The sequence below is a fragment of the Salmo trutta genome, chromosome 3 (assembly GCF_901001165.1).
Source record: "Salmo trutta chromosome 3, fSalTru1.1, whole genome shotgun sequence".
NCBI lineage: Eukaryota > Metazoa > Chordata > Actinopteri > Salmoniformes > Salmonidae > Salmo > Salmo trutta.
In genome coordinates this window covers 51,417,558-51,442,228 of record NC_042959.1, presented here as the reverse complement: position 1 = coordinate 51,442,228, position 24,671 = coordinate 51,417,558, and the positions used below count along the sequence as shown (strand labels likewise).

The window sequence follows — 24,671 nt, the reverse complement described above, 5'->3', positions numbered from 1 at the left end:
ACTTTGTAAACTGTCAGACACTCCCATGTTAACAAAAACAAACACCAAGCGCCTAAGCTAGTCACAGGACAAAGCAAGTGCCTGTAAAAAGTTTATTCCAATAGAAAATAAAAGAGGAGATAGTGGAACCATACTGGAGTCAAACACACACAGCATTGTTGGCTGTCCGTCTGTTAGTGTAATTGGGACAAGAAAATACATTTACAAGCCCAACAACACCCAGACATTTCTCAAAAAAAGTTAACTATTTAGGGAAAGTAAATATACAAACTCTCTGGTAGTCATTGGCCATTACATTCAAAGCAGTAGCCCTGTCATTTGGAGTAGTCATTTGTTTTCATCTGTCTTGCTGCTTGTTTCTGCATCATGGAGTAGGGTGAAGTTACCCCTAGACGCTGATATTGGGTCCGTTATGCATCCCCCTCCCCCCAAAAAATGGTTAGACATGGGGAGGGGAAGCTGATTCTAGATCTGTACTTTGGGGAAACTTCACCCCGGACCCTGCATCATGCCAGACACAGGAAACTGACCGTCCAAGTGCATAACATTTCCTTATCATCAAGCTCGTCTAGCTCCGATAGGTGGTTTATGATAAATAAGCCCACAACCATGCAAGTTTTTATCCAGTTCCTTTTTTTTAGAGCTCAAGGGCCCCAAAGGTTTTTTGTAATCTCAGTTCCTTATGGCAGCCCTGCTTGGCTGTCTATCTCTGAGGGGAGAAAGTATCTGAGTCTTTTCTAGTTCCTGTCCTTAGCCCAGCTCTTCCTTGGCCTTGCCCTGTTTGCGAGGCATCTTCTTACTGCTGCTGTCCTCCAGCTCCTTGTTCTTGTAGTAGTGGGGAGCCACCTCCAGCAGCCAGCTGCTGTCTATCTCAATCACCTTGAGAGCCAGAGAAAGAGGTTCAAATAAAGGGGGAAAATATATTTACATTAATTCAAAGTAATGTAAGAATAACAGCACAGCACCTTCAATTGTATTCAGTCTGCCAACCCATGCTGTCCCAGTGCCTTCGGAAAGTATTCAGAACCCTTGACTTTTTCCACATTATGTTACGTTACAGCCTTATTCTAAAATGTATTAAAATGTTCTTTTTTTTTACCCTCAATCTATACACAATACACCACAATGAAAAAACAAAACCAAGTTTAGAACGTTTTGCTAATTTACAGTACCAGTCAAAGGTTTGGACACATCTACTCATACCAGGTGTTTTCCTTTATTTTTTACTATTTTCTACATTGTAGAATAATATTGAAAACATAAAAACTATGAAATAAAATATGGAATCATGTAGTAACCAAAATAAGTGTTAAACAAATCAAAATATATTTAATATTTGGGATTCTTCAAAGTAGCCACCCTTTGCCTTGATGACAGCTTTGCACACGCTTGGCATTCTCTCAACCAGCTTCATGAGGTAGTCACCTGGAATGCATTTCAATTAACAGGTGTGCCTTGTTAAAATTTAATTTGTGGGATTTCTTTCCTTCTGAATGCGTTTGAGCCAATCAGTTGTGTTGTGACAACGTAGGGGTTGTATACAGAAGATAGCCCTATTTGATAAAAGACCAAGTTCATGTTATGGAAAGAACATCTCAAATAAGCAAAGAAAAACGACAGTCCATCATTACTTTAAGACATGACAGTCAGTCAACCTGGAAAATTTCAAGAACTTTGAAAGTTTCTTCAAGTGCAGTTGCAAAAACCATCAAGCGCTATGATGAAACTGGCTCTCATGAGGACCGCCACAGGAAAGGAAGACCCAGAGTTTCCTCTGCTGCAGAGGATAAGTTCATTAGAGTTAATAGCCTCAGAAATTGCAGCCCAAGTAAATGCTTCACAGAGTTCAAGTAACAGACACATCTCAACATCAACTGTTCAGAGGAGACTGCGTGAATCAGGACTTCATGGTCGAAATTCTGCAAAGAAACCACTAGTAAAGGACACCAATAAGAAGAAGAGACTTGCTTGGGCCAAAAAACACGAGCAATGGACATTAGACTGGTGGATATCTGTCCTTAGGTCCTTAGAGTCCAAATGTGAGCTTTTTGGTTCCAACTGCCATGTCTTTGTGAGATGCAAAGAAGGTGAACGGATGATCTTTGCATGTGTGGCTCCCACCATGAAGCATGGAGGTGGTGGTGTGATGGTGCTTTGCTGGTGATTTATTTAAAATTCAAGGCACAATTAACCAAAATGGCTACCATAGCATTCTGCAGCGATACGCCATCACATCTGGTTTGTGCTTAGTGGGACTATCATTTGCTTTCAACAAGACAATGACCCAACACATCTCTAGGCTGTGTAAGGGCTATTTTACCAAGAAGGAGAGTGATGGAGTGCTGCATCAGATGACCTGGCCTCCACAATCACCTAACCTCAACCCAATTGAGATGGTTTGAGATGAGTTGGACCGCAGAGTGAAGGAAAAGTAGACAAAAAGTGCTGAGCATATGTGGGAACTCCTTCAAGACTTTTCGAAAAGTATTCCAGGTGAAGCTGGTTGAGAGAATGCCAAGAATGTGCAAAACTGTCATCAATGGAAAGAGTGGCAACTTTGAAATATCTAAAATATATTTTGATTTGTTCAACACTTTTTTGGTTACTACATGATTCCATATGTGTTATTTCATAGTTTTGATGTCTTCATTATTATTCAACAATGTAAAAAATAGTACAAATAAAGAAAACCCCTTGAATGAGCAGGCGTCCAAACCTTTGATTGGTACTGAATACAAACTGTGTACTACTCCCTTTACAGAACAGCGCAAACTGGCTCTAACCAGAATAGAAAGAGGAGTGGGAGGCCTGGGTGCACAACTGAGCAAGAGAACAAGTACATTAGAGTGTCTAGTTTGAGAAACAGACGCCTCACAAGTCCTCAACTGGCAGCTTCATTAAATAGTACCTGCAAAACACCAGTCTCAACGTCAACAGCGAAGAGGCGACTCCGGGATGCTGACTTTCTAGGCAGAGTTCCTGTTTTATTGGCCAGTCTGAGATATGGCTTTTTCTTTGCAACTCTGCCTAGGCCAGCATCCCGGAGTATCCTCTTCACCGTTGATGTTGAGACTGGTGTTTTGCGGGTACTATTTTATGAAGCTGCCAGTTGAAGACTTGTGAGGCGAACGTTTGGCAGCGATTACAGCATTGAGTCTTCTTGGGTATGATGCTACAAGCTTGGCACACCTGTATTTGGGGAGTTTCTTTCATTCATCTCTGCAGATCCTCCAGGTTGGATGGGGAGCGTTGCTGCACAGTTATTTTCAAGTCTTTCCAGAGATGTTCGATCAGGTTCAAGTCCGGGCACTGGTTGGGCCACTCAAGGACATTCAGAGACTTGTCCCGAAACCACTCCTGCGTTGTCTTGGCTGTGTGCTTAGGGTCGTTGTCCTGTTGGAAGATGAACCTTCATCCCAGTCTGAGGTCCTGAGCACTCTGGAGTAGGTTTTCGTCAAGGGTCTCTCTGTACTTTGCTCATTTCATCTTTGCCTCGATCCCGACAAGTCTAGGAAGAGTCTTGGTGGTTCTAAACTTCTTCCATTTAAGCATGATGGAGGCCACTGTGTTCTTGGGGACCTTCAATGCTGCAGACCTTATTTGGTACCCTTCTCCAGATCTGTGCCTCGACACAATCCTGTCTCGGAGCTCCAAGGACAATTCCTTTGACCTCATGGCTTGGTTTTTGCTCTGACATGCACTGTCAACTGTGGGACCTTATATAGACAGGTGTGTGCCTTTCCAAATCATGTCCAAGCAATTGAATTGACCACAGGTGGACTCCAATCAAGTTGTAGAAACATCTCAAGGATGATCAATGGAAACAGGATGCATCCAAGCTCAATTTCGGGTCTCATAGCAAAGGGTCTGAATACTTATGTAAATAAGGTATTTCTGTTGTTTATTTTTTAAATGTGCTAAAATTTCTAAAAACCTCTTCTCGCTTTATCATTATGGGGTATTGTGTGTAGATTTCTGAGAATTTGAATTTATTTAATCCCTTTTAGAATAAGGCTGTAACGTAACAAAATGTTGAAAAAGTCAAGGGGTCTGAATACTTTTTGAAGGCACTGTATATAATACTGTATACAAAGACAATGCTACCTGGAGTCACTTGATATAATAATAATAATAATAATAACAACAACAGTGGCAAGACAGCAACAACTCTCCCCTAAAGCTTTACTTTGTCCTTCATGGTGGTGGATTGATCCCATCTGACTCCAGATCTGCCTCACACGGAGAAACACACACACAAACATGACCACAAGTCTACTAGTACTGATGTCAGACCTGTCTCATGAACTCCTTGGTAGTGAAGACCAGCTCGTGGTAGATGAGCCAACGGGGCTGCTCCTCGAACAGGGAGCTGTTGGGGTGGACGTAGACTGTCTGCTGGTGCTTCACCGTCTTGTAGCCCCCCTTGCTAAGCCGTGCCGTGTGGTAGAAATACCCCGCCGTCACTGCCTGAGAGAGATCATTTCTATTTATTTCACCTTTATTTTACATGGTTGTCCATTTGAGGTCAAAATACATATCTTTAAATGAAGTATCAGTGAAAGAGACAAAGAGGATGTATGAGTGAATGTATGTGTGCACGCTGTGAGAGAGAGAGTGATGGTGTTGTTACTGAGATGGGAAAGGGGTTAGCACAGGGGTCCCTAATTACATTCAGCCGTGGGACAATTTTACTTGGAGTGTATGGTGGGGGGGGGGGGGACATAGTTCTAAATCATTTGTAATAAATAATTTGTTATTAAATAAATAATTTGTACACTGATATTTGATGGCAAAAATCCCAAACAGATTTAGTATTTGACAAAAACAGAGTCCTTTCAAACCTTGATTTGATACAATCTATTTATGCGTGGGAATACTTGGGAACAGATTTCCAAAATTAAAATCACTTCGAGATGATTCTGGTGATTTAATAGTCTTTTCAAAATTATTAAATATATATATATATATATATATATATATATATATATATATATATATTTTTTTTTAATTACTTGGGTTTCCAAATAAAAATCACCCACGGACTGCCTTTTGGGGAGTCCTTGTGTAGCGGTTTCACTGGTGGATGGACTATGATGATGCAGTTGGGAATTGGGAAAGCAGAGTGTCCATTCAGATGCATATTAAGTGAACTCAACCTGCCTCTCCAACTGAGTGGCCGGCTTAACGACCGGCATGATTTAAGAACTGTTTTCATGAGCAGACAAAAACTAATCCCATCACCTATAAAGGGGTCCATTCAATCCCTCAATACTGCTGCTAGAGCAGTGCTTTCTAAATTTGCAGTCAGTGGTTTAAAGAGGCATGCACACAGATGTAGCGTGAAGCACATTCACACATTGGCTACACATGTAACAAAGAGCTTGGTGTCAGGTGACACAGAAAATTAGAAGTGGAACAAAGTGGTCTAGGTCAGTGTTGGGACTGGGGGGAACACTGGTCTACACTCTAGGAGGGTGTTTTAAAAAAATACATGGTTTACAAGATGAAGCGATTTTATAGTGTGTTCATTGTCATGAGGTTAAGGTGCGTTCAAAGTCACACCGACCTTGCGGATGGGCACAATGTCGCCGCCTGAGCTGCACACCTCCACCTCGATCCTGTCCATCAGGCCCTCCAGCTGCTCCCTGACATCCCGCGCCCGCTTCATGGAGCGGAACTGGATGAAGTTCTCGTAGCACCACTGGGTGGAGTAGCCACTCTCCAGCCACTGAGGGACAAATGAAGCAGTCAATATCACAGACTGAAAACAAAACATAGAACAGCGTTTCCCAAACTCTGTCCTGGGGATCCCAAGGGGTGCTCGTTTTGTTTTTTTGCCCTAACGCTACACAGCTGATTCAAATGATCAAAGCTTGACGATTAGTTGATTATTTGAATCAGCTGTGTAGTGCTAGGTCAAAAACCTTGGGGTCCTGTAAACCAAGTTTGGGAAACCCTGACATAGAACTTTGAGTTTTGCTCTAAATCAGGACAAAACAGGGGGGGGGGGTTCAGCCCCCAAATATTAATTTTTTTTCAGGATTTTAGTTTTAGAAAATCTGTTTCCAAGTATTCCCACAAATAAATTTAAAAAAGGAGTCATGTGATCATGCGTCAATGTAATCAAGGTATGAAATGATTATTGTCAAATACAGCCTCTTTTTGGGCTTACTTGTTTTCAATTTGCAGTGTACAAATAATTATGTTCCGGCCCCCCGACCCGCTGCTCCGACAAAAATCAGCCCGCTGCTGAACCTAGATGCCTTCCCCTGCATTTGGGCATTACCATGGTAAAATGGTTTGCAACAGAAAAACGAAAATGCAGTTCTTATTGGACACGTTCAGGTAGTCCCTCCATGTTTCAGTACGTTTTTTTTATATTAATTTATTTTTACAGTTGGTGCCAAATGAATATGACCCAGAACTGCTACCCTGAAACCTTATATGAAACAAGTGGAAACAACAAAGTGGGGTAGTATCACATCATTATCCTAACTATCAAACCCAATCCTCCTGACCTGTGTGTAGACATTGAGCAGCACCATATGGTCTCCTCCGGGCACCACAAAGTTCTGCCTGGCGTTGTCGGCGTGAACCACCTTGTCTTTGGGCCGGTAGAAGATGGAGTTGTTCACAGACAGCATAGCAGCGATGGTCAACACCTCCTCAGAACACTTATACCTAGAGAAACAGAGGAAGATGGGAATGTTCAGTGAAAAACATAAAAAGTTATTTCATGTCCTGTTGAATAATTGGCACTCAATATAATTGAGTGAGAGGGGGAAAGGGAGAGAAAGGGGAAAGATGAGCAAGGTAACAGAACAATAAGAATAATGAATTCCAAGATGATCATTTATTCCAGGCGAGTACCAGGATTGCCAGACTCACTGTTCTGAGGCCAGGATTGCCATAGAGACTCACTGTTCTGAGGCCAGGATTGCCATAGAGACTCACTGTTCTGAGGCCAGGATTGCCATAGAGACTCAGTGTTCTGAGGCCAGGATTGCCATAGAGACTGACTGTTCTGAGGCCTGGATTGCCAAAGAGACTTAACTGTTCTAAGGCCAGGATTGCCAAAGACACTCACTATTCTGAGGCCAGGATTGCCATAGAGACTCACTGTTCTGAGGCCAGGATTGCCAAAGAGACTCACTGTTCTGAGGCCAGGATTGCCAAAGAGACTCACTGTTCTGAGGCCAGGATTGCCATAGAGACTCACTGTTCTGAGGCCAGGATCATCTTGCTCAGCATTGGGTCCACCGGCAGCTCAGCCATCCTGCGGCCCAACTGGAACACAACACTCATTTCATGACCTTTCACATCAAATAGTCACCTTTCTAAGGTATTAGAAGCCAATATGTTCATTCACCTGTCTAATGGTGATGGAATCTATTTGCCCTATTATATAGCCTTCCTTAATTCCCAGAGGTCATTTTCACTTTTTAGGTTATATTTATTCGCACCAAAGAATAAATGGAAAGACAAAAACCACATAAAAAAAATCTATACACAAATATAAGTACAAAAAACGTTTGTTCAATCAGTTAAACAAAGCATACTAATTATAACTGTACATGATATACTCAGTATACAAGAAAAAAACATGTTTGATTGGGTGTGTGGGTGTGTGTGTGTGTGTGTGTGTGTGAGAGTGGGGGTTAGGCTACATGGAGGAGACTACTGGGTAGTTTGGTTCATCGGGCTAACCCCTAATCTACGCTTGAAGTTATTGAGGGATGATGATGTTTTGGCAATGTAAAGATAGGAATTCCAGAGTATGAAACCTCTGTATCGACTAGAGGATTGACTATGTGAAGTGCGGCAGTGGGAGGGTAAAGGTTATCGCAGTGATTGGGGAATTAACCTGAACTAAGTTGGGCTCCCGAGTGGCGCAGCAGTCTAAGGCACTGCAACTCAGTGCAAGAGTCGTCACTACAGTCCCTGGTTCAAATCCAGGCTGAATCACATCCGGCCGTGATTGAGTTCAATACGGTGGCGCACAATTGGCCCAGTGTCATCCGGGTTTTGCCGAGGTAGGCCGTCATTGTAAATAAGAATTTGTTCTTAACTGACTTGCCTAGTTAAATAAACGGTTAAATTAAAATGTGAAAACCATTGAAGGGTTTAGGTAAGTTGTCTGGGAGGTATGTATATTTGTAGACGAAGGTGCATCATTTGAGTATATTAATGCTGAAGTAAATGATAATTGAAGTAAATGAGATACGGGTAAATTAAGCTATAGTATAGTGTTAGGAAGCAAGCCTGATAACCCTTATCTTTCTGATGACACCAAAGGACTTCACCACTTTGTTGCACACAAAGTGAATATGATTTTTCCAGGACAACTTTTCATCAACTAGAACACCTAGGAATTTAGTAGATTAAACTTGGTCCATTTCATTCCCACCAATTGAGATTCTGGCTCATTTAAACATTTCTTATTCTTACCAGTAAATACAATGAAGCTGAATTTTTTTTCATCATTTAAAGATCATTAGTTTATCTGGAAATTCAGAAAATTTGCCCATGGCTTCGTTGATTATTGAATCAAAATTCTTGTCTGATAAAATCAAGTTGGTATCCTCAGCAAAAAGAATGGGAAGTACGGTAGAAGACACAGCATCAAGGTCATTGTTATAGATTAGGAATAACAAAGGTCCAAGGATCGAACCCTGTGGAATGCCACAGGATATCTTGGCCCTGGTAGATGCACAACCATTTGCATATACAACTTGTTCTCTATCAAATACAGAATTATATAGCCACATGTATAATCATGAAAACAATTTAGCAAGTAATATGTCATGATCAACTGTGTCAAACGCTTTGGATAAATCTAGAAAGGATGCCAAGAGCGTATTCATTGTTCTTCAGGGCTGTAAATATTTTATCCTCAAGTTATAAAATAGCCAAATCAAGTATTTTTTTTACAGTGTTGGTTTAACATTCAACATTCTTTTATACACCAGTTTCTCTAGTATTTTAGAAAAACATGGTAGTACAGATATTGTGCAATAATTTGTAAAAGATCTTGGATCCCAGATTTATAGAGGGGGACAACTTTGGCAATTTTCAAATCTTTAGGAACAATACCAGTTCGCATTGATTTGGTGAAGTAAGATATACGTTAGAGGCTCAATAATGGAGGAAGACACTGATTTCCCCAAAAAGGCACCTCATCATGACTTGCTGCTGATTTCTTTAAGTTACAAATCACCTCCATTACATCAGGTGGATCAAACTAAAGCAGAGAAGGGAAATGTTCCTTAACGTAATCCAAGGGATTTCCTTTAAAAGTTTTTGATTTTCATTGACAGAGAGGAACCCACATTCACCAAAAAAGTTATTAGATTCACATGAGAAAACATCAGGATCACTATTGGTCTTATTTCCAACATAAAATTGAGATGGGATAGCCGTAGAAGCCTTTTTCTTATTCAACTGATTCAACAAGGAAGGGAGGAGGAAACGGTGACAATGCGATATAAAAGTGTTGGAATGGTGCCATTGTTTTGATAGACAGTCAGGCGTTCGTTACCTTGGTGAGCTCTCCGAGGTGGTTGAGTGCACCCAGGGCGTACAGCTGCTCCAGAGCTAGCACCAGGGTCTCGTGAGGGGGCGGGTCCATGAAGTCAAAGTGGATAAGGTCATTAATTCCTGTCAGGAAAAAATATATGCCACTCTAATGTAAAACAAATCGACACGTGGGTTTAAGACACTCATAATGAGGCCCAGGCCCTTTGCTCCACTAGGAGCTCAAACTAATAAGTCAGCTAAGTTGACTAAGTTAAGAGGATTACTTCAAGAGGACTTCTGTGCTTTTTAAAACATGTTGTTTTCTGACTTACCACTGTAACATGATTTTGTTCCATAAAGCATTTGTTCCATACCCAAGCTCTTGAGCAGTAGCACTACGTTGCCCAGGTTGGTTCGCTGGATCTCGGGCACGGTGGACTCCTCCATCTCGTGTTTAAACGCCCACGCAGTGTAGAGACGGAAACACTTCCCAGCAGCCACTCTGCCTGCACGACCTGCTCGCTGATTGGCTGAGGCCTGTGGTGGATCAAAACACAGATGGAGTCAGCAAATGGTCAGAATGTTGTCCAGAGAACTAAAAACAAAATCTACAAAAAGACAGTCAAAGAAACGGGTGTTTGAAATACTGGCAAGAGGCATCTTCCACAACCACGGTACAATAACCCCGAAAAGAGCCACATGAATGATACTTTCTCCGACAATGACCATGAAATGGCTCATTAGCGTGTTACCCGTGAGCAAGGCGTGACAATCAGAGACTCCATCCCAGTGCGGGCGTTATAGCTCTTCTGCTTGCAGAAGCCTGGATCTATGACGTATATGATCCCATCGATGGTTAGAGAGGTCTCTGCAATGTTAGTGGCCACCACCACCTAAGGAAACAGAGAGAGGACACTTTGTACATCAGATAACGTGTTTGTACAGAACATCCACAAGAGAATGAGAAACACGGAGGCAGGAATCTGAAGAATGATGTCTTAAGTGATCAAATCAAATCAAATGATATTTGTCACATGCACCGAATACAACAGGTGTCCACCTTAAAGTGAAATGCTTACTTACAAGCCCTTAACCAACAATGCTTTAAGTTAAGAAAACACGTTTTTTTTAAGTAAAAAATAGATAAGTTGAAAATAGAAAATAAAATGAACAAATAATTAAACAGCATCAGTAAAATAAAAAGTGAGGCTATATACAGGGGGTACCGGTACAGAGTCAATGTGCGGGGGCACCGGTTAGTCGAGGTAATTGAGGTAATATGCACATGTAGAAGAGTTAAAGTGACTATGCATAGATTATAAACAGAGTAGCAGCAGCGTAAAAGAGCGATCTGGGTAGCCCTTGGATTAGCTGTTCAGGAGTCTTATGGCTTGGGGATAGAAGCTGTTAAGAAGCTATTTGGACCTCGACTTGGCGCTCCGGTACCGCTTGCCGAGAACAGTCTATGACTAGGGTGGCTGGAGTCTTTGACAATTTTTGGTATAGAGGTCCTGGATGGCAGGAAGCTTGGCCCCAGTGATGTACTGGGCCGTACATACTACCCTCTGTAGTGCCTTGCGGTCGGAGGCCGAGCAGTTGCTATACCAGTTAGTGATGCAACCAGTCAGGATGCTCTCGATGGTGCAGCTGTAGAACCTTTTGAGCATCTGACTTTTCAGTCTCCTGAGGGGGAATAGGCTTTGTCGTGCCCTCTTCATGACTGTCTAAGTGTGTTTGAACCATGATAGTTTGTTAGTGATGTGGACACCAAGGAACTTGAAGCTCTCAACCTGCTCCACTACAGCCCTGTCGATGAAAATGGGGGTGTGCTCAGTCCTCCTTTTCCTCTAGTCCACATTCATCTCCTTATCACGTTAAGGGAGCGGTTATTGTCCTGGTACCACACGGCCAGGTCTCTGACCTCCTCCCTATAGGCTGTCTCGTCATTGTCGGTGATTAGGCTTACCACTATTGTGTCATCGGCAAAGTTGATGATGGTGTTGGAGTCGTGCCTGGCCATGCAGTCATGAGTGAACAGGGAGTACAGGAGGGGACTGAGATCAGCGTGGCGGGTGTGTTGTTCCCTACCCTTACCACCTGGGGTCGCCCGTCAGGAAGTCCAGGATCCAGTTGCAGAGGGAGGTGTTTAGTCCCAGGGTCCTTAGCTTAGTGATGAGCTTTGAGGGCACTATGGTGTTGAACGCTGAGCTGTAGTCAATGAATAGCATTCTCGCATAGGTGTTCCTTTTGTCCAGGTGGGAAAGGGCAGAGTTGAGTGCAATAGAGATTGCATCATCTGTGGATCTGCTGGGGCGGTATGCAAATTGGAATGGGTCTAGGGTTTCTGGGATAATGGTGTTGATGTGAGCCATGACCAGCCTTTCAAAGCACTTCATGGCTACTGACATGAGTGCTACAGGTCGGTAGTCATTTAGGCAGGTTACCTCAGTGTTCTTGGGCACGGGCATTATGGTGGTCTGCTTGAAACATGTTGGTATTACAGATTCAGACAGGGAGAGGTTGAAAATGTCAGTGAAGACACTTTCAGTTAGTCAGCGCATGCTCGGAGTACACGTCCTGGTAATCCATCTGGCCCTGCGGCCTTGTGAATGTTGACCTGTTTAAAGGTTTTACTCACATCGGCTACGGAGAGCGTGATCACACAGTCGTCCGGAACAGCTGGTGCTCTCATGCATGTTTCAGTGTTACTTGCCTCGAAGCGAGCATTGAAGTAATTTAGCTCGTCTGGTAGGTTTGTGTCACTGGGCAGCTCTCGGCTGTGCTTCCCTTTGTAGTCTGTAATAGTTTGCAAGCCCTGCCACATCCGACGAGTGTCGGAGCCGGTGTATTACGATTCAATCTTAGTCCTGTATTGACAATTTGCCTGTTTGATGGTTCGTCGGAGAGCATAGAGGGATTTCTTATAAGCTTCCGGGTTAGAGTCCCGCTCCTTGAAAGCGGCAGCTCTACCCTTTAGCTCAGTGCGGATGTTGCCAGTAATCCATGGCTTCTGGTTGGGGTATGTGCGTACGGTCACTGTGGGGATGACATCATTGATGCACTTATTGATGAAGCCAATGACTGATGTGGTGTACTCCTCAATGCCATCGGAAGAATCCCGGAACATATTCCAGTCTGTGCTAACAATAACAGTCCTGTAGCTTAGCATCTGCTTCATCTGACCACTTTCTTATTGACCGAGTCACTGGTGCTTCCTGCTTTAGTGTTTGCTTGTAAGCAGGAATCAAGAGGATAGAATTATGGTCAGATTTGCCAAATGGAGGACGAGGGAAAGCTTTGTACGCATCTCTGTGTGTGGAGTAATGGTGGTCTAGAGTTTTTTCCCCTCTGGTTGCACATTTAACATGCTGATAGAAATTAGGTAAAACTGATTTGAGTTTCCCTGCATTAAAGTCCCCGGCCACTAGGAGTGCCGCCTCTGGATGTGCGTTTTCCTGTTTGCTTATGGCCCTATACAGCTCATTGAGTGCAGTCTTAGTGTCAGCATCGGTCTGTGGTGGTATATAGACAGCTACAAAAAATATAGATGTAAACTCTCTTGGTAAATAGTGAGGTCTACAGCTTATCATGAGATACTCTACCTCAGGCGAGCAAAACCTTGAGACTTAGATTTCGTGCACCAGCTGTTGTTTACAGAGCTGTTGTTTACCAGAGGCCGCTGTTCTATCCTGCTGAATGTTAATCATGTCGTCGTTCAGCCACGACTCGGTGAAACATAAGATATTACAGTTTTTAATGTCCCGTTGGTAGGATATACGTGCTCGTAGTTCGTCTATTTTATTATCGATTGATTGTACGTTGGCTAATAGGACCGATGGTAAAGGTAGATTACCCTCTCGGCAACGGATCCTTACAAGGCACCCGCACCGTCGTCCACGATATCTCTGTCTTTTCCTCCTGCGAATGACGGGGACGAGGGCCTTGTCGGGTGTCTGGAGTAAATCCTTCCCGTCCAACTCGTTGAAGAAGAAGAATTCCTCCAGTACGGGGTGAGTAATCGCTGCCCTGATATCAAGAAGCTCTTTTCGGTCATAAGACACGGTGGCAGAAACATTATGTACAAATTAAGTTACAAATAAAACGCAAAAAAACACACACAATTGGTTACGAGATCGTTAAAAGGGCGGCCATCTCCTTCAGTTGGATTTCCATTTGGGTAAGGAAAATAATGCATACATATTTTATAACATTACTTGATCACAGAGGATAAAACATGTTTCCAAAGTGATCCTTGAGCACCCCCTAGTGGCACAAGTTTAAATGGACAGAAGAGGTCCTCTCACCTTGCGTGAGCCAGGTGGTGTTGGGCTGAAGATCTTGGCCTGCATGTCGGAAGGTAGGTTGGCGTAGATGGGGAGCACCAAAAGCTCAGATATCTTAGAGCCCAGACGCCTGCATCTCTCCTGCAGCAGCTCACAGCAAGTCTCAATCTCCTCCTGTGGAAATAGAAAGAGACGAGAGAGCGGTAAGGACAGACACCTTGGCAGAAATGTATGTGTCATTTATTTATTTGACCAGGTAAGTTGACTGAGAACACATTGTCATTTACAGCAACGACCTGAGGAATAGTTACAGGGGAGGAGAGATGAATGAGCCAATTGGAAGCTGGGGATGATTAGGTGGCCATGACGGTATGAGGGCCAGATCGGGAATTTAGCCAGGACACCGGGGTTAACACCCCTACTCTTACGATAAGTGCCAGGGGATCTTTTAGTGACCACAGAGAGTCAGGACAACCGTTTAACGTCCCATCTGAAAGACGGCACCCTACACATTAAAGAGCCACATACAGAATGAATAGACTTAAGATGGTTGCTGATGTAGTGTGATTTAGTAGATGTAGTGTGACTTAGTAGATGTAGTGTGGTTTAGTAGATGTAGTGTAATTTAGTAGATGTAGTGTGATTTAGTAGATGTAGTGTGACTTAGTAGATGTAGTGTGATTTAGTAAATGTAGTGTGATTTAGTAGATGTAGTGTGACTTAGTAGATGTAGTGTGATTTAGTAGATGTAGTGTGACTTAGTAGATGTAGTGTGACTTAGTAGATGTAGTGTGATTTAGTAAATGTAGTGTGATTTAGTAGATGTAGTGTGATTTAGTAAATGTAGTGTGATTTAGTAAATGTAGTGTGACTTAGTAGATGTAGTGGGACTTAGTAGATGTAGTGGGACTTAGTAGATGTAGTGGGACTTAGTAGATGTAGTGGGACTTAGTAGATGTAGTGGGACTTAGTAGATGTAGTGTGACTTAGTAGATGTGGTGTGATTTGTAGTAGGCCTAGCTAATGTGTAGTGACTGATGTAGGATCTGACGTTGAGTGAGAGCAGATGTAGCGTGACGTAGTAGCGAATGTGTAGTGACTGATGTAGGATCTGACGTTGAGTGAGAGCAGATGTAGCGTGACGTAGTAGCTAATGTGTAGTGACTGATGTAGGATCTGACGTTGAGTGAGAGCAGATGTAGCGTGACGTAGTAGCTAATGTGTAGTGACTGATGTAGGATCTGACGTTGAGTGAGAGCAGATGTAACGTGACGTAGTAGCTAATGTGTAGTGACTGATGTAGGATCTGACGTTGAGTGAGAGCAGATGTAGCGTGACGTAGTAGCTAATGTGTAGTGACTGATGTAGGATCTGACGTTGAGTGAGAGCAGATGTAGCGTGACGTAGTAGCTGACGTAATGTGAATGTCAGCGTTGAAGTGAGGGGTCAAGGCGCGAGTGTGTCAGACCTGTCCAGTGAGGAAGACCAGACAGTCTCCGGGGGGCTGTGTGACGTGGATCTGTAGCACCGACACAACACAGGCCTCCAGGTAGTCTGCCTCAGGAGCCTGAGAGAGAAGGAAATCGTAAACAAACAATACCAGAGAGCAAAGAGTACAACAAAAGAACAGATATTTGGCCTACATCTTTGACGTACATTAGTATCATCCAGCACTTTTCACGAGTGAAATTATTCACATTCTAAAGGTATTTACATTATTTACATTACATTATTTACATTATTCCATTTCTTCCGCCTTGCCTCAAAGAGTGCACTTATTCACTTCCTGTCACAGATTTAAAGGCTCTAGATCGGTTTAAACATTGAACGGAGGGAGTTTCCATGTTAAATCCACGGTGGGAAGTGAGCAAGTGCACACTTTGGGAGAAGGTTGGAGAATGGGGATGCAAACTTTTGTCCTGAGGCCATTCCACTAAACAGATTGTCAGCAGCGGTACCTTAGTGTAAAAGATGTCCACAGGGAACCTCCTGCCGGGGATTCTGAAGACGGGGGCGTCATCGAAGAAGCAGGAGAAGCGCTCTGTGTCCAGGGTGGCGCTGGCCACCAGCACCTTCAGGTCCGGACGGAACCGGGCGATGTCCTTGATCAGGCCAAACAGGATGTCTGTGTGCAGCGTCCGCTCGTGAGCCTCATCAATGATGACCACACTGAGAGAGGGGAAGGGATCATTGATCGTGTATTGTTAACCTGTCATACTGACCATAAACAATACGGCATGGGATTATTTCATTTCATAATATACCACTTTTAAACATAAACCTCTACATATGGAAAATATGTCTAAAGAGAAGGACAGACAGGGCATATAGTGGTACCTGTAGCTGGCCAGATCAGGCTCTGTGAGGAACTCCCTCAGCAGCATTCCGTCAGTCATGTATTTGAGTACTGTCCTCTCTGACGTACAGTCCTCAAAACGGATACTGTAGCCTACCTGAGGAAGAAAGGGGTGGTTGGACAAATAAGGTGAGTTTATGTTTTCTACCATATCCAGTAAGAATTACGTATGCTTCATCAGAGTGAGAGAGAGCGCGTGAGAGTGGTTGTGCCGTATTCACCTCGTTGCCCAGCTTGACGCCCACTTCTTGTGCCACCCTGGCTGCTACGGACATGGCTGCCACTCTTCGGGGCTGGGTACACCCAATCTTCATGCCTCCATCATTGTAGCCCTAGGAGATGTAAAGCCAGACCACAGGTCAACAAAGCTAACATACACAGAAAAGCGTAATGCCACAAATGGATCAGGGTGGAAGACTACCATTTTTTTATTTTTTATTTTTTAAGTAAAAAGAGTGACAAAACATTGAAGATTTAAGATGACTTTGTCAAACGTACACAAAATCTCCAATGGAAAATGTGTCTTCAGCTTTTCTCTAACCTCTTTGATATGTGCCCATAATAATGTTTATGGACGTGGCCCTTGAATAATGTGTACCAACCGACTCCATGAGGAACTGTGGGATCTGGGTGGTCTTGCCGGAGCCCGTCTCTCCCTCGATGACCAGGATCTGGTGCTGCTGGATGGCCAGGAGCAGGTCCTCTCTGTAGGGGAACACGGGCAGGCTGCGTCTCACTTCCTGGATGGACTGCTTCTGGACCTCCGCCTGGGACAGGGCTGCCTGCTCCTGCTCCTGTACACACACAGCATTCAGAGATGAAAACAATATTACAATTGTACTTTATTGTTCATTGTGACACGGAAATGTGTCATTTGCACAGTTAGAAATGCTACAGAAGCTCAGGTGTGTATTGGTTGATTGCTACCGATTATGCTTGGAATGTAAAATATTTTCTGAATTTGAATTATTGCAACATTTTGTTCAACTAGCCTTCAGACAAAATATCCATAATTATAGCTCTATTCCTTGCAATCTATCAGAGATAAACGCTGTAACGATAAAACTTAAGTGTCAACCCACCTTCTCATCCTGGGTTCCCTTCATGATGACGGCACTGCTGACAAAGTTGATCATCTCGTCCTCCTCCAGGATCAGCTGGTACTTCTCTCTTTCTGCCTTCAACCCTTTCTCCCTCTCCTTCTTGGCCCCGAAGCTGAGCGAGGCGGTCTTCAACCTCTCCTCCTCCCAGCGACCCTGCTCTCCTCCACCCTCCATGGGCATCTCCAACTCCAGCTCCATCTCCCTCTGAGGAATATCCTGGAGAGATGGAGAGAGAGAGAGGGAGGGTCGGAGATAGAGGGAGGGACAGAGGAAGAGGGAAATAGAGAGTGAGCGAGATATAAATATATATATATATATATAATCAAGCCCCGGATCCTAGTGTTGTACATATCTCCATTTCAACAAGAGTACTGGCTATCCATGGCAGGACCATTACCAGCCAACTATCTCCTCCTTACTTTACTCCTCTTCTCCTCCGGCATGTAGTATCTGTTCTTCCTCTCCTCCTTCTCCTTGGCGCCGGCTTTCTTGTAGTCCTTGGCCAGGTCTCTGAGGTTGCGCTTGTACTCCAGCTCCTTCCGCTCCCTCTCCGTCAGCGCGTCCGTGGAGAACAGGTACTCCTCGTCGGCTATCTCCGCCTCCAGGTCCTCCAGCTTCTCAGCCTCTCTCTTGGACAGGTAGTTCCTGCGAGACTCCTTTCTCAACTCTGGAAGCTATAGAAAAGAGGAAAAGATAGGCGGTGACCATAGACATATAATGAGTCTCAGGGGCTTTCCCTGTTCTATTAATTATATTTCTACAGTTTTTTTAAATACCTCTTTTATACCTAGATGATTAATGATAATAGTTACTGGGCATTTTAATAATGTGCTCACGATTTTCTTGTGATCCTCCTCTGCCATCTTTAGTCTTTTCTGAGCCTCCTCGTAGCCCTGGTGAAAAAGTCATGGAAAAACATTTAGCCAACAATCAAAACACACCTACGACTACAAGTACACTAGTAAGTCAAATAGACTGGGTTGGATTCCGTCATTGATAGTCAATCCCACCTTCTTGTCCGTTCTCTCCATGATGTTCCTCGTCTTGTCTTTGTCCTTCAGTTTCATTCGTTCGGCAAAGGCATCCCTCTCTTCCAGATCCAGTACGCGTTCTCTCTCTTCCTTCTCCCACTCCTCCTCCTCCTCCTCTTCATCCTTCATACTGGACTTCTGGTCGCCATGGCCCAGCTTACTACTGAGAAAGAGGAAGGGCCTTTTGGAAACGCCAACCACACAATCTAAGTGGAGGCTTGTTCAAGCAGGCATTGAAGCCACAGAGGAGTAGCAGCATGAAAACAATCAAAATATTCTAAGGTAACTGGCTTCATTGTTGTAATGTATTTATGGTTGCAATTCAGTTCATGAGACCACAGACTCCAGAAGCTGCATCCTGTCTCCCTGAAGTCCATACAAGTCAAATACAGCTGTCAACACTAAGCTAAAAAGCAACAAGAGAGAGGAAAGCAGGTAGAACGTGTCACAAGCAAGCAACATGAAACCCCTTTCAAGGTTGATTACCTTTTAGGGGTCTCCTCTTCACTAGATGATTGACTCTCCTCCCTTTTCCTGAGGTGCTTCCTCTTATCGCCTCGGCCTTTACTTTTCTCCCTCTCTCTCACCGCCTCTCCGTCACTCTCGCTGTCCGCCAGTAGGGTGTAATTTCGATTCTTCTTCTCAATCTCCATGACACGTCGCTCTATCGCTCTGGCTGGCTTTTCAACCACTTGTTTACGAGGAATCTGAAACACATAGACGAAAGTCATTACTAGATGGTCATAATAACCACGGTCGAAGTAAGAAACAAGCATGCAGTTCAATACAAAGAAAGCAAATCCTCTTACCTTTTCATACAGTTCCTGTGCAAAGGCGATCACTCTCTGATTAATGTCGATGGTGCCCGTCGACTTGAGGTGGGCCACAAAGTCTTGAGCGCTCGAGGATTTACGCGCGGAGCCGATCATGAACTGGGCGACATATCTGTCACTAAGGCCGAGGATGTCGTGCAGACTGTCGCTCACCCATTGCTCTAGGTTTGCCATTTTGACTAATTGGGAGACAAAATCAGTTAGCTACGGTATAGATGTAGACAGAGAGTTGCATAGTACTAGGTATCACTGGAGGCTGCTGAGGGGAAAATGGCTCATAATAATGGCTTATCCCACTCCAGTCATTACCACGAGCCCAAACTCCCCAATTAAGGTCCCACCAACCTCCTGTGCTAGGTATATAAAATGTCATATAAATGGGGAACTTCTGTAGCAATGGTGATAATGCAGCAGGGAATGGCTGCCACAGCAAGATTCACACAAGGGTATATTTAAGCAATTAGGCAGGAGGGGGTGTGGTATATGGCAAATGTATCATGGCTAAGGGCTGTTCTTATGGAACGAAGCAGTGCGACGTGGCTGGATACAGCCCTTACCCATGGTATATTGGCCATATACCACAAGGTGCCTTAAAGGTATTATAAACTGGTTACCAACGTACTTAGAGCAGAAAAAATATTTTTATTAGACCATATACCACAGGTATGACAAAACATTTATTTTTAATACTCTAATTACGTTGGTAACCAGTTTATAGCAATAAGGCACCTCGGGGGGTTGTGGTATATGGCCAATATACCACGGCTAAGGGCTGTAAAGGCACTCCGCGTTGCGTCGTGCTGGGGGACACCCCTTAAAGGTGGAATATTGGCCAATACCACACCCCTCGTGCCGTACTGCTTAACTGTAAAACGGAATAGATCTGCTGGATGAGCTTTGGTAGGAACTTTCGAAATGAAAGCCCTCTAGTTTTTATTTCCCTCCTTTATTTGCTCTTTGAAGATCTGAAGAGGAAACTATTCATAACATAGATAGGTAGGTAGCGAGCGAGCCACATTACCTTGTTTTTAAACCGCAATGAACATGGGGGTGATATATGAAAACAGCACGACACGCAGCAGCTAGCAAGTTTAGCAAAAACTTGCTCAGTTTAGGTTAATTTGCTTCACGCCTGACTAATATGTGGACGTTTAACTAACGAGTGAAGTTAAAATTAGCACTCTCAATACTAACAACAATCCTGTTGGTTACAATGACACTTATTAAGCAAAACATCCACAACTTCTTGCTAGCTGATTACTCCATCCATCCATGGCGCAACAACTGGAAGCGGAATTACGTAGTTTCAATAAGTCTCTGGTCGGATTCTGCATTCTGCCCCCCTGGTGGCTGGTTTACAGAACAACCCAATCAGAACAAGTGTGTGCACTGCGCAATTTGTTTGTCCAAATGATGGCACATCTGCATCTGAAGGAAGAGCCTGCATTATAAACATATTTTTGCCGCTATGTACATCGGTCATCGTTAATACCATTAGTTGATGAGGCATTTTGCATTACACTCAATGGTTAAAGACCTGTCTAATCTATATCCATTTACATTATTTCCCGTCTAATCCTTTTGTGAGTGGAATTTAGGCACAGACTGGAAAGTGTAAACATCCTTCCAAGTGTGTGTCGTGACCATTGAATTACAGTGACTTAAATTGATGGCACCAAACACTCAAAGTCAAGTGAGGCTAGCAAACACCTGACAATGAAATACGATGATAGAGGGAAAAGGGGTGTGTTCTTCCGTGATCCCCACCGCACAGATGTGTAATAATGAAAGTAGGTGAACATAGTAGACTGGAACTTACATTTCTAGGGTTACGTAACCAATTGTTATCTCCTGCACGCTGAAGGAATCAAACTTTATTTTTCGGTGGTTTAAATTGAAAATGAGAGCATCGTTGGACATCAATGGACTTCTGCTGCTCTTATGTGGAGTTAACCTGGCCGACACGCTTGGGTACAAACCGGTCATCATTGTTCACGGCCTCTTTGACGGCCCTAAACAATTCCTTATGATGAGTCGTTTAATACAAGAGGTACGTTTCAATAATAATAAAAATGTATTTAACCTTTATTTAACTAGGCAAGAGAGCCCAATGCATAGAGCCCAATCCTCTACAACACATATTTAACCGTAATTATATACTTATTAAACAGAAAATAAAACTATTGTGTAATTTGAGACTTATTAGGTTATTGAGATGAGTGGGGGGAAAAAGAAAGTGAGGGTACTTTATACAGTCTGAGTGATAAAAGATGGTTTTTGCGCCACCAAAACTCAAATAATAAATATAAATATTAAAACGCGTTTCCATAAATAAAAGCACTAAAAAGGCAAACAAGTATTAATGGAAACAGTTTCACATGAAGAGAGAATTTTATAAGATCCTGTTTTAGTGCACCTGTGATACAAATGTAACATAACACATTCCTCTAAAAACATGTGGCTATTTTCCTGTTAAACATTCTCCAGAGAGAGAAAAGTAATCCATCCATCATTTCCCCAATACCAGGAGCAAACACAACGTTTTCATCCTATAATATTGGCCCATCATATCATTATACTTTAGCAATAAGGCCCGAGAGGGTGTGGTATATGGCCAATATACCATGGCTAAGGGCTGTTCTCATGAATAACGCAATGTGGAGTGCCTGGATACAGCAACGTGGAGTGCCTGGATACAGCCCAATCCCGTGGTATATTGGCAATATACCACAAACAACTGAAGTGCCTTATTGCTATTATAAACTGGTTACCAATGTAATTAGAGCAGTAAAAATACATTTTTAATTCATACCTGTGGTATACGGTCTGATATACCACGGCTTTCAGCCAATCAGCATTCAGGGCTCGAACCACCCAGTTTATAATGTAGGTTATAATATGATAGGATACCATGTTTCAAGTACATCATTTTTTCTTGTAACTTGCAATATAAGCTGAAGTATTATTTTGACAGGCCCATCCAGGTACCAATGTGTCAGTGATAGATCTGTATGATAACATGGCCAGCCTGACGCCACTGTGGGTGCAGGTGCAGGGCTTCAAAAAGACGCTCTATCCAATCATGCAGGAGGCAGAGCATGGCGTCCATCTTATCTGCTTCTCACAAGGTCTCTCTATCTCAGTTATTTAGCATTTTTGGAACAAGACATAGAGATATAGCTCTGTCCGCTTAATGTTGTCTTCCCCTGCTTCTCCTAGGTGGTCTGATATGTCGAGGACTTCTTTCTACACTTCCTGACCATAATGTCCAGTCCTTCATCTCCCTCTCATCACCACAGGCTGGCCAGTATGGAGGTCAGTGATGGTCACTTTCTTCTCATAAGTCATTTTCTATCAGGCAAGGCCTATGTATAGGTCTTTTTTTTAAATGATTTCCTCCAACAAATTCTAACACATTGAAGTTTTGCTTTTTGCCATACAACAAAGTAAAACCAAAATCTATTAATGTCTCACATTTCAAATAAAAAGTGAAGCTTTGCAAGCCGAATGTAAACTTCAAACACATTATATGTTCCACACACCACACACATTTAACTAGCCTTTTCGTTGTGCTTCTCCCACAGACACAGAAATTCTGAAATCGTTTTTTCCTCACTATCTAAAGTCCTGTGTTTTTCATGAGTGCTACTCTTCAGTAGGACAGAAATGGTCCATCTGCAACTTCTGGAATGGTAAGAGAGAATCGGGTAGTTAAAGGGGAACTTCGGTGTCGAACAAGTAGAGAACCAGAACTTTGTTTGTAGATGTGTATCTGAGTACAGTAAAGAGGCTCACAACTGTTCCTTTGTGCTTGCACCAAAATGTTTTGTCCTACCAGACCCACACCAAAGAGAACGCTTCCTGAAGAGCAGCAATTATCTGGCCCTGCTGAATGGAGAGCGACCACACAGGGAAATGACAGGTACTGAAATTCATTCCTACTGCAGATATCTCAATATCCAAAACTGAAAACCTTGATTAGATTAGTCATCATTGACTGATAAGGGCCAGACAAAATCTCCAGCAAACTTCCTTACTTCTCCTTTCACACTGCCTTGTCTGCATAATGAACAGAACTACACATTTTGTAGCAACAAATTTAGTTTGGCTTAAATTACTTTCTCAGAATATATATATTTGATAAAACTGCAGATTCAGTCTGGCCCTACTGACACTGTTGGCCAAAGTAGTTTTAAATTCTATAACATGTGGAGAGACCTAGTCACTCTCACTCTCAAAACAAATAAATGTATCTCTCTCTCTAATCATCAGAGTGGAGGAAGAACTTCCTGCGTATCAACAAGCTGGTGTTGATTGGAGGACCAGATGATGGCGTGATTACACCATGGGAGTCCAGGTATCCATGGTCACCATCACCACCATTATTTTACACTAAATTAATTGCCCTGTTGTATATCCTGCATTCTTACACACACATTGGTTGCATCTCTGAGACGTTGGCTCGACACTAGTGACACTCTATACCTATTGGACTAACCATTTCTGTTCTCTTCAATCAGTCAGTTTGGATTTTATGACTTTAATGAAACCATTGTTGAGATGAGGAACCAGGAAGTAAGTTAGTTTAATGATATCATCTACCATCATTGATAATGTTCATGTCATAATGTGATGGGTAACTATGTGCTTCTCTGTCTCTCTCATTTGAATAGTGGTACGTTAGGGATTCGTTTGGGCTGAAGACACTGCATGCTCGTGGAGACCTGGCTTTGTATGTGCTCTCAGGAGTGAAGCACAGCTATTGGCATTCTAATGAGACGGTGTTCAGAGGCTGCATAGAGGAGTGGCTGACATGAACATGCACACATACACACTGCATATAATGTTTGCAGAAACAGACATAAAAGGTTATGCAAATTGTCTTTGATTGATATATCATAGTTGTATGTAGTGCCTATTTTATATTTTTTTATACAGTATTGTTTGTCTGTGATTATGAAACAGTGAAATCAAGTGTTTTTTTGTACAATAATAGGAAATACACTGAATTTAACTCAATTTCACATGGTGTGTGCTTGCACAATGCTTTCACTCTTCTCCTGGTGAATCAGACTTTTTTCTCTCTTTGAATAAATCTTTGTGATTGATGATAGTGTATAATCTTTATATTTGACTGAATCTTCATAATAATTACCGAACATTGGACTACCATGTTGGCACACAATCGCCCAAGCATGCAAATATCCTACTTCCATAGATTTCCATAGATTACAATGATCTGAGCAGAAATTAAAAACAGTATTCAAAATGTTTTTCCGGGGGGCTATGTTATGGGAATGATTGCCACCCGAATCAAATGTAATGTATAATGTTACATAAACTTCAATTACATTCCATTGTAGCTATTAGTTGAGGGATGAGCTCTGGCGCCGTACATTACCAATGAAAAGTGTGCCTATGAAAATAATCCAATCGACGGCTGATTTACGGCCATTCACTTCTCAAAACAAGGGTGTAATCATTAGTCCAAACATAGATGTTCTATTGGACAAATTCAGGTAGGTCCCTCCCCGTTTCGTTCCGTTTAC

At 42.9% G+C, this 24,671-nt stretch overlaps 2 protein-coding genes across 5 annotated transcripts; one reads left to right on the top strand and one right to left on the bottom strand.

Annotated features, from left to right (window-relative positions):
* Positions 1-58: 58 nt before the first annotated feature.
* LOC115177594 (pre-mRNA-splicing factor ATP-dependent RNA helicase DHX16) lies at positions 59-20,426 on the bottom strand. Of its 3 annotated transcripts, none has more exons than XM_029738480.1 (21): positions 20,144-20,426; positions 19,099-19,301; positions 18,776-18,996; positions 18,269-18,470; positions 18,095-18,151; positions 17,678-17,932; positions 17,238-17,474; positions 16,758-16,949; positions 16,377-16,487; positions 16,137-16,252; positions 15,758-15,968; positions 15,268-15,366; positions 13,821-13,973; positions 10,269-10,409; positions 9,891-10,053; positions 9,539-9,657; positions 7,220-7,287; positions 6,519-6,681; positions 5,567-5,728; positions 4,294-4,467; positions 59-879 (listed from the first exon to the last, which is right to left on the bottom strand). In XM_029738480.1, exons 2-21 carry the CDS (start codon positions 19,294-19,296, stop codon positions 751-753), a joined length of 3,171 nt encoding a protein of 1,056 aa, XP_029594340.1. In that variant the 5' UTR covers positions 19,297-19,301; positions 20,144-20,426; the 3' UTR covers positions 59-750. The 3 variants fall into 3 exon arrangements, with proteins under 3 accessions (XP_029594340.1, XP_029594349.1, XP_029594358.1); XM_029738489.1 differs by having other exon boundaries at positions 18,269-18,452; XM_029738498.1 differs by having other exon boundaries at positions 18,269-18,449.
* A 434-nt stretch (positions 20,427-20,860) lies between these two features.
* On the top strand, positions 20,861-24,233 carry LOC115177630 (lysosomal thioesterase PPT2-A-like). Of its 2 annotated transcripts, none has more exons than XM_029738572.1 (8): positions 20,861-21,172; positions 22,097-22,250; positions 22,342-22,437; positions 22,779-22,814; positions 22,961-23,044; positions 23,395-23,479; positions 23,643-23,697; positions 23,796-24,233. In XM_029738572.1, exons 1-8 carry the CDS (start codon positions 21,023-21,025, stop codon positions 23,937-23,939), a joined length of 804 nt encoding a protein of 267 aa, XP_029594432.1. In that variant the 5' UTR covers positions 20,861-21,022; the 3' UTR covers positions 23,940-24,233. The 2 variants fall into 2 exon arrangements, with proteins under 2 accessions (XP_029594432.1, XP_029594424.1); XM_029738564.1 differs by having other exon boundaries at positions 20,867-21,172; positions 22,707-22,814.
* The last annotated feature ends 438 nt before the right edge of the window (positions 24,234-24,671 follow it).

Coding starts and splice junctions, on each gene's coding strand:
- LOC115177594 (XM_029738480.1), bottom strand. CDS start 19,296: ATGGCAAACCTAGAGCAATGGGTGAGCGACAGTCTGCACGACATCCTC. Junction 17,475..17,677: donor CGGAGGAGAAGAGGAGTAAA/GTAAGGAGGAGA, acceptor CCATCTCTCCAG/GATATTCCTCAGAGGGAGAT. Junction 16,253..16,376: donor GCGTCAAGCTGGGCAACGAG/GTGAATACGGCA, acceptor TTTCTTCCTCAG/GTAGGCTACAGTATCCGTTT.
- LOC115177630 (XM_029738564.1), top strand. CDS start 21,023: ATGAGAGCATCGTTGGACATCAATGGACTTCTGCTGCTCTTATGTGGA. Junction 22,438..22,706: donor ACAGGCTGGCCAGTATGGAG/GTCAGTGATGGT, acceptor CTTCTCCCACAG/ACACAGAAATTCTGAAATCG. Junction 23,698..23,795: donor TTGAGATGAGGAACCAGGAA/GTAAGTTAGTTT, acceptor TCATTTGAATAG/TGGTACGTTAGGGATTCGTT.